Source organism: Accipiter gentilis, chromosome 26 (assembly GCF_929443795.1).
Source record: "Accipiter gentilis chromosome 26, bAccGen1.1, whole genome shotgun sequence".
Taxonomy (NCBI): Eukaryota; Metazoa; Chordata; class Aves; order Accipitriformes; family Accipitridae; genus Astur; species Astur gentilis.
The window spans coordinates 3572578-3589998 of NC_064905.1; the positions used below are offsets into that span (position 1 = coordinate 3572578).

The window sequence follows — 17421 nt, forward strand, 5'->3', positions numbered from 1 at the left end:
GTGTGTGTTGCCTGAAAGGAGCCCTTATTACTACGGTGAATAAATTACAGCTGACATTAACTTCACCTGGGACAGATGGAAGCTACCGCTTTTCAGCTTAATAGGGTTTCCTAAGCTAATGAGTCATCACCGGCTCCACTTAGTCCCCTCCGCTAAGTGATAGGTAGGTATTTTTTTTTTCGTTAGACTATCCTCAGAACAGGAAAAAAAAAAAAAAAAAAATAGCCTTTTGTTCCCAAGCCAACGCAAAATACCTATGTTCAGATTTCGATATAAATAATCGAGGTTTTATATAATTCCATATTAATAGTGCCCAAAATCTCGATGCATAAATAAATTAAATTATTAACACTTCTTACAAAAAGTGACATATTTCCCTTCCTAGTGGAACATCGACACGAATATACAAGCGGAGCGCGGGGCCCCGCGACGGCAGCGCCCGCCGGCTCCGCTCCGCTCGGCTGCGCGCCGGCCTCGGGGAAGCGCCGCGGCGGCCCCGCTCCCGGTGCCGGCGCCGGTGCCGCCGCTCGCCGCCGCCTCCCCGCCCGCCCCGTCGGGGGCGAACCGCGGCCCCGGGGGCGGGGGAGCCGCCGGCCGAGCTCCGCGGGCGAGTCCGCTGCGTGGCCGGGCGGCCGGGCTCAGACGAGGGAGGTGACCGGCGGGATCTTGGCGCTCTCCTCCTCCCAGGGCTGCAGGTTCTGCAGCGCGAACAGCGACGAGTTGTGCAGGCACAGCGGGTCGGGCTGGATCGACTCGTTCAGCGACTTCTGGAAGGCGTCGTGCTGCAGCTGCAGCATCAGCCGGCTCGCCTGCTGCCGCTCGGCCTCCCGCTCCTCCGCCGTCTGCCGCCTGCCGAGGGACACGCTCAGCCCCGCGCCCCGGGACGCCCCGGGACGCCGCTCCAGGCCCGGGGCTCCCCGGGATGCGGCGGCTTCGGGGCGGGTGGGGGGGGGGGGGGGGGGGGGAACGCGGCCGGCGGGGCAGCGCGCCGCTGCCTACCGGCGCTGGGCACCGGAGGGCGGGCGGCAGCCGCTGGGCCTGGAGCGGCGGGAAGCGGCGGGAACCCCCCCGGCCCCCCGCCCCGTTTCCCAGGAATCCCCCGTGTCCGACTAGTCCCCCGTTCTCCCGCTGTCCCCCCGGGTTTTCCGACTAATTCCCCGTTTTTTTGCGGAATTCCCCGTTTTCCGAATAATCGGTTCCCTGTTTCCCGAGTAATTCATTCCCCGTTTTCCGAGTAATCCCTCCGTTTTTCGAATAATCCCTCGCCTTTCCAATAATCCCTCATTTTTTGAATAATCCCTCGTTTTTACCACACGTCCCCCGTTTTCCCAATGGGGGACTATAAAAAAAAAAAAAAAAAAAAGAAAAAAAGGTAGAAATAAGTACCAGCGCTAACAATAACATTACACTACGAAAAATTCTCCCCCAACCGTTGGGCGGCCGGGGGCCGGCGAGGGCTGCGATCCCGGCCGGAGCCGGGGGCTTCCCCGGGGGGCGGCGGGCGGGGAGCTCCGCCGGGAGGGAGGGAGGGAGGGGGGCGGCGGCGGCGGCGGCGGCGGCAGCGGCGGCGGCGGGACGGGGCGGCCCCGGGGGCGCGGGACTCACCGCCATTTGGTGCGCCGGTTCTGGAACCAGGTCTTCACCTGGGCGTCCGTCATCTTGAGGGACTTGGCGAGGGCAGCGCGCTCGGCCGAGGCCAGGTACTTCTGCCGGTGGAAGCGCTTCTCCAGCTCGCAGATCTGCACCCGGGAGAAGGACGTCCGCGGCTTCTTGCGCTTCGGCGGGGTCCGGTTCTGGTAGGGATGCCCGATCCGCCGCGTCACCGTGAAGGGCGTCAGCGCCGCCGCCGCTGCCCGGGTGGGAAGCACAGGGGTCAGCCCCGCGCCCCCACGGTGCCGGCCGCCCCCCCCCCCCCCATCCCACCCGCTCCGGGGCCGCGGCTCTGCCCGACGGCCCCCGAAGGCCCCGCGTCTCCCCGAGGTGCCGCGCTTCCACCTTTCGCCGAAGGGACGCGGAGGCGAGCGGGGCCCGGCCGCCCCCCCGGGGCGCCCCGTTATCCACGGCGGGAGGAGAGCGAGCGGGGGGGGGGGGGGGGGGGGGAACCGGCCAGCGGGCCGCCGTCGCTTTTATCCTGACGATTACCGCTATTATTATTTCGTTTTGGCTTTTTTTTTTTTTTTTTTTTGTTTGGTTTGGTGTTTTTGTTTGAATCTGCCTGCCCGTTCGTTGCCTTTCCCGGGGGGTGGGGGTGCGGGGGCGCGGCGCGGCTCTCCCGCTCCGCCCCGGCGCCTTACCTGTGAAGCGGTCCTTGACGAAGCGCCTGCTGCTCTCCATCCAGGGGAAGTTGAGGCTGCCCAGGCTGGGCACGGCGGGCATGGCCGGGATGGCGCTGGAGATGGGCGGCGGCACGGCCCCGGGGATGGGCCTGTGCGCCGGCACCCGGATCACGCCGGCCGGGGCCAGGCTGAGGTTCACACTGTAAGATCCCGAGTCCTCGAAGGGCGCGGCGATGGCCGGGAAGGGGGCCGGCAGGGCCGGGTAGGGCGCGCCGCCGCGGCCGCCGGGGCCGCCCAGGAAGGTCGCGCCGTCGGGGCCCCGGGGGGGCGGCGGGGGAGCGCTCTCCTGCTCGGGGCTGTTGAGGATCTGGTCGATGCCGAAGCTGATGGGCTCGTGCTGGTGCTGGCCCTGCGCGCCCGCCGGCGGATCCATCCTCCGCCGCCGCCTCCACCGCCGCCGCCGCGCACCCCTCCGCGCCCGCTATAAAGGCGCCGCCGCCGCCGCCGCCGCTCCGCCGCGCTCCGCGGGCCCGGCCGGCCCCGGCGTGCGCCGCGCGGAAACTTTGCCGAGCGCGCGCCGCCCCGGCAGCCGCCCCGTCATCTCCTCGGGGCCGCCGCGCGCCCCGCGCCGCGTGCGCCCCCGCCGCCGCCATTGGCCGCCGCCGCCCAGCCTCTGCGCTCCCATTGGCTCCCGCCGCTTCGGCACCGGCCTCGCCGCCCGGGCGCGGGGGCCCCGCCGCCGCCGCCGCCGCCGCCGCCGCCGCCGCCGCGGTGACATCACTGGGGCGCACGAACAATGGGGGCCGCGCGGCGGCGGGCGGGGCGGCGGGGGCGCCGTCGGGGCCGCGGCGGCGGGGGCGCCGCGGCCCGGCCCGGCCCGGTACGTCGGGCCCCGCCGTCCCGCTCGCTCCCCGCGGGGCCGGGGCGGCCGCCCGGCCCTTCCGCGACACCCCCCACCCCCCCCGCCCCCGACGGCCGCTCCGCCGCGCCCGGCCGAGGCCTCCCCCGTCCCCCCGCCGCCGCGGCGGGCGGCCAGCCGCGCTGAAACGGCGAAGGCCGGGCGGCCGCCTCCCCCCCCTCCACCCCGCCGCCCCCGACGGCAGCGCGGAGCGGCGGCCCGAGGCGGTGCCCGGGGCCGGGCCGGGCCGGGGGGTGCCCCGCGGCCCCGCAGGGCGAGATTCCGTTTGGGGTTTAATTTGCGCCCGGGCGGCGGGAGCCCGGCGCGGCCGCCGAGCGAGTTTGCAGACGCTCCCTAACGTCCAAATGGGACTAAAGGCGTTAAAAATTAAATAACGTTCAGCCGCATTTACTTAGTTTCCCTCTTATAAAGGGAAATGAAAACAGGGAATAGAATTTCCCTGTTAATAGAATGTAATGGCATTTGATCAGCACCTGGCAGGGCGATCCCGGGATGCCGGAGCGGTGACAGGAGGGACTTGATTAGTTTTCAAACCTGAGCATTCAATTACCGCAACGCGCCCAATCGTCGCAACGAGCAGCGAACGCGGCCCGGCCCGCCCAGCCGCCGCCGCCGACCCCTGCGGGCCGGGCCCCCCCCGTGGCCGTCCGGGTGTGTTCCCGGCTCTTCCCTCGCCCCCACGGCCAAAGCGGGGCCGGGGCCTTCCTCCCCCCCGCCCCCCCCCCCCCCCCCTTTGCCCGCCCGGGGTCCGGCCGGGCGCGGGCCCCGACGGCCGCAGCGGAGCTGCCGGCCCGAGTTTGCCGGTGGGGAGCGGGGGGCGGAGGGGGGGGTCCCCGGCTCACGGCCCGGAGGGACCCCCCCCCGCCCGGCCCGGCGGTGGCTAACACGGCTATTAAACAGCCCCCCGGGGAGAGGGACGGACACGGAGCGCCCGGTGCCACCCCCCGGTCCCGGGCAGCCTCATCGGATTGTCCCCGCTCGGTGCGGCGGGTGCGAGCGGAGCCGCCATCAGCCGCCGCTCGTGTGTCCGTGTGTGTGTGTGTGTGTGTGTGTGTGTCCCCCTCCGTCGAGCGGAGCTAATCGGATTGACACGATCGCGGCAAGATGGTGCGGGGCCGGGCGGGGCCGCCCAGCGCCCCCGGGAACCGACCGCGGGCACCCGGCCCTCGGGGCTCCGCTGCGGGCGGCCCGGCGGGGAGGGCGGAGGAGGCGGCGGGGCGGGAAGGAGGCAAAAAGGAGGGGAAAAAAGGAAGGGGAGGGGGGGAGAGAAGAAAAAAAAAAGGGGGAAAAAAAAAAAAAAAAAAAAAAAAAAAGGCAACCGGGGGGGAGGATAAATAAATAAATAAAGTGACACCCAGTCCTGAATCAGGGCAGGCTTTGTTAGAGAAAATTGCAGCTTGATCTGCATAATGGGAACTCGGGCTGCCCAAGGCTATCTTTTTATTGCATGTGTGTCTGCTGTTATCAATTTTGTGAACGATTTCACAGGGAGCCTGGCAGACTTGAGCTGGAATAATATGCAAAGATGAGCTTTGAATAATGAATGATGTGCTTTTAAACCAATTCCAAAGTGTCTGTGATAGTACAATATGAAAAGGGGTGGTAAGTAATAGTATATTTAAAAGGCGCTAGTATGTTTTTATTACTATATTTAAAAAGATATCTATATTATTTTTGTGAAATGGATAATATATCACAGAGTCTTTGATAATCAGCTAAACAATACATTTTTCTTTGGGAAAACTCTCCTGGTTTTACACAGTTAAATATAGAGTATCAGCGTACAGCTTTGTAACGCTCGGCTACCTTATTAAATATTAACTCTATTTTAATATTAGCTTTTAAATTTAATATGTTGACGTTCTGCAGTTTTACTTTAATTACGTTTTATAATTAATAACCCGGGACGTATGGTATCCTTAAGTGCAGCTCTCCCGCAGCCGCCTCGTCTCCCTCGCCCCTCCGCGGCCCGGGGGGCGCGCAGCCCCGCGCAGCCCCGCGCAGCCCCGCGGCCCCGCTCCGGACCCCAAACCCGCCTCCGCTCCGCCAAGCGCCGCGTTTCGTCGGGGACCGGCCCGGGCCGCGCTGCCCGGCTCCGCTCCCGTCCCACCCCGCCACCGCCGGGACCCCCCGGCCGCCCGGCGCGGAGCCAGCGGAGCCGCGGCCCCGACGGCGCGGCCCGGGCCGGAGCCGGCTCTCCGGGCCCGCGGGTCCGTGTCCCCCCCTCCCCCGGGCACGGCGCAGCGCCGCGACCCCCCAGCAGTGCCCGGGGCCGGGGGGTGCCTGCTGGGGTGACCGCGGTGCGGGCGTGAAGGTTGCCCACCCGAACCCGGGCTGCTCTGTGCCGTCGGGGAGCCGGACCCGGCTCGGGCGGGGGATGGAGAGCGGGACCCCCGGCAGGCACGGGGCGCCCGCAGCGTGTCCCCAGCGCCCTGTGCCGAGGAGGTTCCCCATCACAGCGGTGCGGCCGGGCCCCAGGCATAGCACAGGACAGCATGGCATGGCACAGCACGGCACGGCCTTTGCATGGCATGGCACAGCATGGCATGGCACGGCCTTTGCATGGCATGGCACAGCATGGCACAGCACGGCCTTTGCATGGCACAGCATGGCATGGCACAGCACAGTATGGCCTTTGCATGGCATGGACTTTGCTTGGCATGGCCTTTGCATGGCACGGCACGGCCTTTGCATGGCACAGCACGGTATGGTTTTTGCACGGCATGGCACGGCACAGCTTTTGCATGGCATGGCACAGCACAGCACAGCATGGCATGGCCTTTGTACGGCATGGCACAGCATGGCACAGCACGGCACGGCCTTGGCATGGCACAGCACGGTATGGTTTTTGCATGGCATGGCATGGCACAGCCTTTGCATGGCATGGCACAGCACAGCACAGCATGGCATGGCCTTTGTATGGCATGGCACAGCATGACATGTCATGGCCTTTGCATGGCACGGCACGGCCTTTGCATGGCACAGCACGGTATGGTTTTTGCATGGCATCACATGGCACGGCCTTCGCATGGCATGGCACAGCACAGCATGGCATGGCCTTTGTATGGCATGGCACAGCATGGCATGGCACGGCACGGCCTTTGCATGGCACAGCATGGCATGGCATGGCACAGCACGGTATGGTTTTTGCATGGCACAGCCTTTGCATGGCATGGCACAGCACGGTATGGTTTTTGCATGGCATGGCATGGCACAGCCTTTGCATGGCGTGGCACAGCGCAGCACAGCATGGCATGGCCTTTGTATGGCATGGCACAGCATGGCATGGCACAGCATGGCCTATGCATGGCATGGCACAGCATGGCATGGCACAGCCTTTGCACGGCATGACACAGCATGGCATGGCACAGCATAGCATGGCCTTTGCATGGCATGGTACGGCACGGCACGGCATGGCCTTTGCATGGCACAGCATGCCATGGCCTTTGCGTGGCGTGGCCCAGCACAGCCTGGCATGGCAGGGCATGACACGGCACGAGGCCAGCCTGCGAGTGCCAGCCGTAAGCAGCCAGCTGCAGGGGTGTCTCTAACGCAGGCACGGGGGGGGTCGAGCGGGTGCAGCGCGAGCGGGACAGTGCCTGGCTGGGCAGGGGTGCCCCCCCAGCACCCCGCAGCCGGGCGGGCCCCCAGCACCAGCGGGGCGATCACCGGAGCCCCACGGGCAGGGGGAGGCCTGGAAGGGAGAGCTCTGGCTGGGGGGGGGCACGGGGAGGCCGCCGTGGAGCGAGAGGTGAGACACGTCATTCCCCGTAAAACTGAGACGGCACATTGTACCGAGCGCGCGGTGCCGGCAGCAAGCAGCACGGCGCGGCCACGCCGCGGCACGGCTCCTTTGGCCCTGGCGAGGAGCGTGGCTGGGCTGGCTCTGCTCTGGGCTGGGCTGGCGTGGTGGCCTGGGCCCGGAGAGCGCCGCACCCGGACCCCGCAAAGGCCGGGGGAGACGTGGTTAAGAGGGGAAAAAAAGTAAGTAACCCCAGGTAAGAGGAGGGACCATCGCCCCGACACCACTGGGAGGAAGGGACCCCTGCCCAGTTTGTCACTGGGGGCAGAGGCGCAGCATCTGCGTCATCCATCCCTGAAACCCAGAGCTGCTCCCCGGCTTGGCTGCCATGGGGGGGGGGCAACGTGGAGGGGGACGTGCCGCGGCCCGCCACCGTCGCTGGGTTTGGTTACGGTGCGCACATGCCCTCCTCGGCCCCGGGAACGTCTTTGGGCTCGAAACACAGAGGGCTGCGCCAGGAGGGCATCCTCGCAGGACCCCCACCTGCCCGGCAGCGGTTAATGCCACTGTTCAGCTCTTAAAGTGCTTCCTGTAGGATGAGATAATAAAAACACGTGATGAAATAAATATGCAGTGACCCAACCCCAAACGCTTCTGCCTTTGAAGAGCGAGGCAGCTCCACCGCAGTACTAGACACTTCTGTATCCGCATTTGGAGCGAGTTTGCCAGCGGTGCCCCCAGCTGCGTCGCCGGCACGTGCTCCTGCGCGCCGCAGGCACCGACACGTGCCACAGCCACGTCCAGGCCCTTGGGCTGTGCCACAAAGGGAAAGAAACAGGCCTGCAGCTCCAGTAGCCGCAGCCATTCCTGGAAAGCAGAGGAGTGACGGGGACGGTCTCTCTCCTGGGCACGTCCCAGCATCACAGAAAATGAAATCCCGTCCGGAGGTGGTCGGCCGAGCCGGGATGTTATTTAGTGCCGGGGAATGGTGAAGACAGGGAGGTGGCGTGGGCAACTGGCATGCAGAGGGACTTCAGCTCCTCCCCACCAAGGGGCCCTGGGGGTTCCCCAAGGACAAGCACACTACGGGGGAGCAGGGACAAGCGGTCCCCGTTAGGATCAGACCCCAGCACTGGAGACCAAACAGAGAGGGACCACTCCCTGCAGTGGTCTCAAGCATCCCTCCCACCCTCTCATCCTCCCACCACCTCGGGGCCGACGACGGATGGCACAACAGGGACCCAGAGCAGCCCACAGATTTAAATCTGGCCGCACCCCAAGAGTGTCCCACGCCACCCGTGCCAGCCAGGGCACAGCACAGAGCCCCCCCAAGGGGTGGGCTCAGCCCCACAGGCTGAGAAGGACGCGCAGCCCCCACGGGTGCACGCAGCATCCCTCCACGCAGCTCAGCCACTCTGCTGTAAAGTAGCCTCAGTTAAATGTTCACCGTCCAAATCTAGCGCGGGCCAAATGATCCATTACGCTTTTTTTTAATGTTTACCATTAATTATTTTTAAAATGAGGCATTTTGTTTCTAAGGTGAGAGGGACAGGTCTCTGGGAATGAGACCAAAAGAAACCACTGCGGAGCTCCTCCAGCCTTTTCAAACCGGTAGGCAGCATTTTATAATAATGGGCCGTTAATTGATGGTGCATTACTGCGCAGTTCCTACCGAGCTGCTGAGCGCAGCCGCCCGAGAGCAGGGGGCCGCAGCGTGATTGATGCTCTCGCAGGAAACCCAGGGGCAGGGGGGGCCCGTTCGGACGCACCAGGCGCTGCCAGCGGGGCCCCGGCAGCCGCTGCGAGGCTGCACGGGGGCCGGGGGGTTGCTGATAACCCGCCCGCGCCCGCTCACAAATGGGCTGCGATGCCGTGCCGGGCTGGGGAGGAGAAACCACCCCCGGAGCTGGGGAGCCCTTCCATCGCGCCACACGGTCTGCGACCGCTGCGTGTACGACGCAGCTGCAGGGGTAGGGTGCAAGAGCTGTGGGCACATCCGACCCGTCACGGTGGTGCCCGGGATGCGTCCCCACCGTCCCCGGGGCCGCGGTGCCCAGCGGTGCCCGCAGAGCTCATCCCAGGAGGCGGCAGCGGCAAATTCACCTCTGACAATGCTGTGGAAACGCGGGCTCGGGGTCTTCAGCGAGCCCGGGTGGTTAAGGGGTTGGATCGCGCCCGAAACTGCTGAGTACGGGCTTCAACCGCTGCTAACGGCTGCGCTGGGGCTTTAGACCAGCCGAGTGCTGGCCCTCGTATTGCCTCGAGGAGCAACTCAGAGCATTAGCTGGCCCCGTACCTCCGTTCAGCTGCATTTCTGCATTTCCAGCCCCTCTCGCATCGCCCCTTCCCCAACACTCTGTCTGTGCGGGTCCTGGGCCGTGTCCCCCGGCCCGCTGTCCTGCTGGGTACCACCTCTCTGGGCGTCGGGAAGCTCCAGTTCCTCCAAAGGCTCCTTCCTCCGGAGCCCGGGACCAGCGACGGTTGCAGTGACCCTCACCCAAGGTACTGCTTAACAGCTGGAAGCCAGTGCTCAAGGGAAGAAGGCTTTGACAGCTCGGGTCTTTGGCAGCATCTTCATGCTGCCTTGCTGGCTGTCGCACTGCCACAAATAAATCCTCTTTCTTTAAAGGACGCTAAAGGCCGTGTCAGCTCCCACGTATCAAACCCCTCCGTGGTCCTCGGACCCTCCTTTGACACGCAGGAATTCCCAGGTTGGGAGCTGGTCTCTCACCCCAGCCGCTGGGAAACCACGCGAGCCCGAGCCTGCTGCGAGCGGCCGCCGCTGCCGGAGCCCGGCACAGGGCTGCAGGGGGCACCGGGGGCTGCGGGGACGTGCCGTCCCCTAAAGGCATCGCCCGTTGCTTCAGGTTTTGTCTCTTCCCATAGGGTGACGGGGAAGGGCGATATCTCGCTGCATGGGAAAGCAGCAGCAGCAGATGCTGAGATGTTTCCGCTGTAGCTCCTGGCTTTGGCAGCGGATCACGGCGTGGGCAAGGCCAGTCCTGTTCTCCACAGCCTTTTCTAGATGGATGTTGCTGCATAAACCCGACAGGTTTTTCAGTGTTTAGCACATCACTGATTACGTGCAATTCGTGCAGAAGTCAGCACGACAGAGGTCACAAAGATGTTGTTCTTCAGCCCTAGCCCTGGAAGGAGCATCCCTGTGGGGCCGGTAGGGTGATGCTGGTGTTCAGGCTGGAGAGGGACACGGGTACCCTGCGTCCTGGCGCGGGAAGGGGAAGGAGGAGGGAACAGTCACAAGCAGCTTAACGTGCAACAAGCTGCTGCCGGAGCTCTCTGCCTGCACCCGGCTGCGCCCACCCGGGGGGACACGTTGGGCAGGCAGGGGTCGAGGTCCGCGCACCGGAGGGTGATGCGGTCCTGCCCCTCGTACCTTCTCCTGCAGGGCCCCGGGAGACACCGTGGGTCCTCCTCGTCGGGGCTGAGCCCCCCCTGCGTGCGGACCGCCGCAGCCGACGGGCCCCAGGACAAAGCACTGGCCTCGCTGCCGCGTCGCGGGGATGGAAAGGGACCCGCGGTGTCGCGCCTGCGGCCGTGCTCTCGCGGGCAGGCGGCTTCCTCGCCGGGCTCAGGCGCTCAGCTCCTGGTGCTCGGCGGAGCGGAACCGGAGTTCTGTCAGCCCGCGAGGGTTAAACCGGCTGCTCTTTTTCTGAGGCAAGAGCCGTGGTGCTGCGGAGTCTAAAGGTCATTCCCCTCTGCCCCTTCCTTTACGCTCGGGAGGGCTGCACCCCTCCTGGCTCCAGCTGGGGAGAGCTGCACCCCACGCAGGCAGAAGGGGAGGGCGGGGGGGACCCGAGGTCTGCCCTCGGCAGCCCCTTCCCCATCAGCCAAGGTATATTCCCCGTACCCCTCCGCGGAGGAGCCAGAGGCACCAGCTCCGTGAGCGGAGGCTGACCGGCCGAACACGGGTGGGATAAACCTCCTCGTCCTTCGCGTCCCAGCGGGTGGAAACAGTTAAACCCCACGCGCAAACAGAGCAAAGAGATAAAAGTGGCTCGCAGACTTGGAGAACGTGCCTTAGCGGTTTCAGTTCACGTTTCAAAGCACATCTTCGTGGGGCTGGTAACGTTAACCGTTCTATTAAAAAAGCTGAAACTTTGTTTTAGTTCAGAATCTACGCCTCGGTCCACGAATGCCTGGGACTAGCTGAGCTGGGGAGGGTACGGGGAAGCGCTGGGGAAGGAACCACCGCTGAAAGGGAAGAGAGCACGGAGCATGACGGGCAGATGGGGCTCAATTTCTTTCTGCCATCTCTGATAAAATCAGGCTGCAGCGAAGCCAACAGGGAACGTCCCAGTACCGTGGACAAACCCTGGAAGATGCAAAGACATCTGGTCTCCCCGAGCGGCAGCGCCGGCCCCAGGTCGAAGGAGAAAGCCGGGAGGTACCGCCGGTCTGCGCGTAAACCTGGGAAAGCAGCCGGTGGTTCAGCGTGGCTTCCTTCTCTCTTTCATTCTTATTTTATATACCAACACGCTGCTGCTGCCAGATTTTTCTACTAAATATGACTTTTGTTGGGCAAATTACATTAGGATGGATGCCACAGGTATCCATTAAGGTTTATTTATCGTGATACTGTTTGGATCTCATGCTTATAAATAACTTATGTTATGGCTTTTGTTTGTAGAAATGTAACTTACATATTTTATTATGCTTTCTGTAAACCTCAAAAAGAACGTTGTCAAAGAAGCACCTCTTAACAGCAGTCTAAACTATGGTACATAAAATCTACACTAACATTATTTTTTAATACGGCAAGGAAGCGTGTTATCCCTCTACAGTTTGAAAGGTTTGCTGTCATCATAAACTCGTACTACAATAAAACATTAACAAGTCTAAGGAATTATTTTGTAAGGTGTGCATATGCTGGTGGCTGAGTTTCTTTAAAGCCTCCTTATGCAAGTAGGGCAAGGCATTAAAACTTCGCGTTTTCCCCAGAAAGTTGCTTTTGCCTGCTCTAGCAAGCAGAGCCCGACTCATAGAAGGCTGCCCTAGGGGTGGTTTGCTCTTCCTTGCGGAGGGGCAGACACTTACCCGAGATTCAACAGCCGGTGCTTTTCACCGTGGCGATATAAAACGCATTTGGGGGGAGAATCAGAGCTATTTTACAGTCCCAAGTTGTTCGCATCATCGGACAGGCTCGCGTTGGTTTCTCGCGATGAAATCACTCAGGGTCTGAGCGGCATCTCCTTTCTGACGTTTCCCGTTCCATTGTTTCCACTTTTTTTTTAAAAGAGAAAAAAAATTCCAAACCCCTTAAGGCAATTATGTCTTTTTAAAAAAGGTGTAAGGCATTGCATGTGCTTTGTGGACACACAAGGAAATTCTGGGCTGTACCCGCTTTGACAGTGCCTTTTAAAAAGCTGACAGTAAAGACTCTCAACAAAGAATGTGGAGTCATAAAACACACTATTTGCTATGCTGTCCATTTCCTAACCTAAAAGCAAGCGTATTTATTCGACCAGCTACTCTAAATAAAAGTTCCTGTTGTCAATTGTTAACCAAGGCTGAAACGCCGTTCAAACAGATGCCTCGGTTTGCCCAGTTTATAAGATGCTCTTTAGAATCTCACCTGTAAGTTATAACAAGGGACCTGTTAGAAGGGAAATTTCAGAAACGTACTGGAGCGCTCTGGGGAGTCAGCGGCCGTATATTAAAGCAAGCCCTAAAGCCGGAGTGCCGAGTTCTGGGGCACATGTCCTCTCCTTTTCAATACGCCAAGCTTCGGCTCTCAGCAGAGCAGCTCATTTAACCAGTAAATGGGCTGGTTTGTGAGCACACACTGATGGTATGCAGCCACTACTTATTTCCACCGTATGACAAAGAAAAAGGAGTCACAGAACCCATTAGCTTTCAGCTGAGCCTTTAATGCCAACGTACGGAGCTGCAAGGCGACGGAGGGGTCTGTCGGGCAGCAGAACTGCCAGCAAGGAGCGGGCAGAGCTGGGCACCGAGCTCTGCACCCCACGGCAGGTGACGTGGGGAAACCTTTCCCCAAGCCCCAGCTCACAGGGAGACCTGCACGTGTGCTCAGGAGTTCCGTTTCGCAGCTTTTAGAATCCAGCTTAGCAGCACAGATTCCAGTTTCCTGTAAGGACCAAAATGGAAAGTTAATGACCGCACTAATTCCTGCGTGTTTGCCGTGTTGATAATGATCATACACTTTCCGCAAAGTTTTCAAACCTCGGCACACGGCATCAGGTCGCATGTGGGAACACCCCAAATCTGCAGCGCTTTAGTAACCTCAACTGATTATTTTCGCACGTGCTCAGCACTCCTGGAAATCAGACCCTTTGGCTGCAGATTAAATACCTTCTCCAGCTGAGCTTAAATGTAAACAGAAAACTGCTTAACAAAATTACTTCCCCTCAGATTTAGTTCCTGCAATTTAAAAATGTGCAGAAAAGTAACGGTTGCAAAGAAAAAAAACTGGAAAAAAGCTGTAAGAAATACAGGTATGAACTTTTCCTCCCTGTTGGCCACAACTAAAAATTCCCATTCTTATCTAAACAGTGGTGAAATATTATTAAGTATGCAAATGTAAGCAAGCATGAAAAACACATGCAATCCATTATTTACGTAAGAAAAAAAAGAAAAAAAAAAAGAAAAAAAAAGAAAAGCCCAATTCAAACCCAATACCAGTAGTTTGTAATTGCACATAATAGCTTTTCTACACGATAAACTAACTGGCTTATTGCTTTAATAGTTCTAGTTTTTGTTAAATCTCGCTTCAGTTCATTTATGTATTTCCTCAGCCCACACAGGACCTCCTGCCCACCACAGAACGATACTAACTGTTCCCCCAAAACCTGGGTGGCAAGTGCAAGTGCGAGCTTTGGACTGGAGGTGGGATTTTGTTCCAGTACACACCGAACTCTTTACGATCTCTGGGAGGTGAAGACAAATGTGCTGAATTTGCTGTTTCAGACGCATGCGTTCATCTTCATTGTGCCACACGCCGTTTAAATATGGGCCGTAAGTCTTGGTAACTATCTGCTTCCCTTTTTGTAGTGGTGGATAGATATTATTCTTTTCAAACAGTATTTTAACAACTTTATTTTCTTCTGTGTTTTTTTTTAATTTCCAAAGACCTGCAAAATACATACTTGTGAAATTAAAATATCATCGGTACTTCATTAAGGCTTGCTCCATCATCTCTTTATTACGTGCAACATTCTCAGTTTTCTTGCTATACTTTATAGCCTAAACCGCTCATTTTTAGTCTGCTACTTTGCTGTCCACATTGTCATTAACCGGCAGTGCTGAAAAGAAATATGTAACGTTTTGTAGAAAAATAGTAATTTTATTATTTCAAAAAGATGTCATAAAAAATTTGTACTCGCTTTCATCTAATTTTCAAACAAATATGACCTCAGAGTGAGCTCTGAGTTTTTAACTGATATTATTTACTATTATGTGTAGAACTGAGAATCATTAACTGATACAAGTTTAGAAGGAATGCATATTTATTTTGTTCTTTGGTTAAGTACTGTTTCTACACTGTTTCATAAAGATAAAATAACAGGAAAATAAATTTTGATAAGAAAGGCTGAAAACGTTCTTCAAACTAAGGCTGATTTTCCGTTGTTTTCGCTATTATAAATCCTTCCATTTAGGCCAGAGATATAAAAAGGCAGAAGATATCTTAAAAAAATAGTTTTCACAAGGGTCAAAAATCTATCTAACAATATAACAGGGTCCGAAAACTTTCAGAGTGGGTTTATTAGTCAGTGCTCTGTTTCCAAAGTCATTGTCAACTCATCATATCTAAACTGCCGGGATCCGAGGCCCCTTCGCTGCGCAGAGCTTCAGCCATGTCTCTTCGAAAGACTGACATATTCTGAGTGAACCTGGGAAAAAGAAAACCCAAATGTTTGGTTAAAGGAGACCTGACACCGAGAGATGTATTTCAAGAATAACTAGAATGTAAATTTTAAATTGAAATAAAACCAGAGGAAAACTCACAGCCAAAATCACTAGGTGCCCTCAAAAAGCAGTCCCATAAAATAACTGTGAGCATAGAAACACGTATGGGCAGCATTATAAACGCAGCCTACCGACAGTGTGAAACATTTTAAAAGTCAGCTGGGAAATGAATGCAACGAGAAACCTTTCCATCTCACGTGACGCGGAACACGTCCCTTCTCCCAAACCTCCGGCGAAGGGCTCTCTGGGACACGTCCAGATGGCCGTCACGGCCAGACTCTCCCAGACCTACCTTCCTCTCTCGTGAGCGGCGTCGGAGTTCAACCTGTCTCTCAGTGAAACGCGGTACCAGCGCCCATCTGGCACAGAACGGATTCACAAGACTATTCCCCAACAGGTCGCTACCGGCAGGTGTAGGACGTGAAATCCGCCCGGTGGCATCACACCCGAGACTGAACGACAACCCTGACTCAGCTTCTGTGACAACTCTGACTCAGCTTGTGTGACAGCCCAAATCTGATCTACTCCCTTGGTCTATCCTTACCTGGAATGAAGAGTTTAATTGCCATGTATCACATCTCATGTATGGATTTAAAAAACCCCAACAAAACCAACCCCAAAACCGCACACACAAAAAAAGGAGGATTTGAAATGCCAGGCATATACTGCACCCTCCATTTAGGGTTTTTCAAATGCTCTTTTGTTTGCTGCCTCAATGCTCTTTGCTTTGATTGTGTCAGACTTTGCTGGCTCACTATAGCGAAGCTAATAAAGTTTCCCGAAGAACGGCTCCTTAGGGCTCCTTCCTGCAAAGGACTGTGAGGACAGGTGCTGGCAAAACTGATGGGATCTCAGCAAAGGTCTCTTTGCAGGACCAGGGGTAATAATCCTTCCCGCCTGCCTCCACTGTACTGTACTTTATGGGTACGTCTAGCAGCAGTGTGGTGAGCTGGAGCTTGCTGTGTGTGGAAATACAGGATGCAATTATGAGTTTATTCTTTATTCTATTCATAATTTTTTACGTTTGTGCTTATTTCCTTACTAATGGAAATTGATTTCTGCTCAATTTTAAACAATCACAGTTAAAAGAAGCCTCCCGTTCCACAGAATAAATCTGCGAAGGATTACAAATCAAGAGCTGAAAACGGAAAAGCCATCCTATTAACTCATGCTGCTTGTTGGGGAAGTGATGGCTTAAAAGTCTTCCCAAGTTAGACAGGCGGATGCTACTGAGACAGACGAGCTGCTCGTTCGACCGAAATCTCTCTATCCCCCTCACACCTGCACCCATCTCTCCCTGCCTGCACTTCCACAAAAGCTCTCCGAGAGCTTCCGCACCGCTGCCTATCTGAGAGTGCTCCGAGATGAAAACCCTCTCTAAATCCACGGATATTTGAATCTAGCATTTGCCAAACCTACTATCTGCTGGCAGCCCCGGTGATGGAAGCCTCCGTCCTTGCCCTGAGCAGGGGAGCCCAGGCAGCAGAGCTGGACTCCCCACGCTGCCCCGCTACGCTCCCTCCTGCCCGGAGGTGCCGGGGCAGCTCGGCCGCCTGCCCGGCCGGCTTCCCTGAGCCCGGGCTGGATCATCGAAGGATGATCTGCCCTTCTGCCCTCCAGGTCTGGAGTTCTCACAGTAAGGCAGCTCAGAGAAAATGCACGTCAAAGTATGGTCTTCTCAGAAAACAGTGTTATCGTAAGGACTGCTTGCTTTCAACAAACAGAAAGAGATATGGAACTAAGAAATGACCTAGTTATGAGTTTTATTCAGTTTTTAATTTTTAATTTTTTTTTTCCCAAATCCTGAAGGACTGTTGAGGCAAATGAAACCCCTTGGCATTTACAGCTCTAAGGTCAGACTATGTCCTACAGCTTGCCACTGTCAGCTCAGTTTTCCTTTGTTTTAACAGGCATTCTCCTCCCCGGTGGCTCTCTGCCTTTTCGCCAGCTTCTCTGCTGATCCATAATACAAGTTACACAGAAAGTCTGTCTGATTTATTAGTGCCGTGGATGTGATCTCTGTGCTTCTCTGGGTTTGCTTCCAAGTTCCCCTGTCTCTGGCTACCATCCACAGTCAGGCCATAAGGAACTTACACCTTTAGTACCAAAATTTAATAGGAAAATGAAACAAAATTGTGGAGACCATAATTAATGCAAAATTATTTAAGAATTAAATAAATTCAACATAAATTTCGCACCAATGAACAGAGAAGTCAGAGAAATAAAATCACCAAATGGTTTTAGCCACCACTTCTCTCCCTTTCCAGTTTGTTTCAAGCTTCCCAGGAAGTTCCACAGCCTGGACTTAGATTGTGTCGCTGTACTTTTCACGGTTTGCTTTGGTTGAATAACGCACACGGAAGAGAAAACGCAGCTAGCTAGCAACAAAACACTAGTGTGAACATTAATTGCAGACAAACTCACCGTTTCTTTTGTGAAGGCCTCTATTCGATTTTTCAAATGAGGGCAAGATTGGGTGAATTTGTGATTCATGTTAAAAGACAAAAATAATCCTCGCCTCATTTATCTACAATGCG

General features: G+C 57.3%; 2 protein-coding genes across 2 annotated transcripts in view; both read right to left on the bottom strand.

Annotated features, from left to right (window-relative positions):
• Positions 1 to 563: 563 nt before the first annotated feature.
• Positions 564 to 2711, bottom strand: TLX3 (T cell leukemia homeobox 3). Its single transcript, XM_049829491.1, has 3 exons — positions 2295 to 2711; positions 1606 to 1849; positions 564 to 849 (listed from the first exon to the last, which is right to left on the bottom strand). The coding sequence occupies exons 1-3, from the start codon at positions 2707 to 2709 to the stop codon at positions 639 to 641; spliced, it is 870 nt and encodes a 289-aa protein (XP_049685448.1). The 5' UTR covers positions 2710 to 2711; the 3' UTR covers positions 564 to 638.
• An 11591-nt stretch (positions 2712 to 14302) lies between these two features.
• The window catches only part of RANBP17 (RAN binding protein 17), a 164165-nt gene continuing 161046 nt past the window's right edge, over positions 14303 to 17421 (bottom strand). The window contains exon 28 of the mRNA XM_049829625.1: positions 14303 to 14808. Within this exon, the coding sequence (XP_049685582.1) occupies positions 14712 to 14808 (97 nt within the window). The 3' untranslated portion in view covers positions 14303 to 14711. The remainder of the gene's footprint in view (positions 14809 to 17421) is intronic.

Coding starts and splice junctions, on each gene's coding strand:
- TLX3 (XM_049829491.1), bottom strand. CDS start 2,709: ATGGATCCGCCGGCGGGCGCGCAGGGCCAGCACCAGCACGAGCCCATC. Junction 1,850..2,294: donor CGTCAAGGACCGCTTCACAG/GTAAGGCGCCGG, acceptor CCACCCGGGCAG/CGGCGGCGGCGCTGACGCCC. Junction 850..1,605: donor AACCGGCGCACCAAATGGCG/GTGAGTCCCGCG, acceptor GTCCCTCGGCAG/GCGGCAGACGGCGGAGGAGC.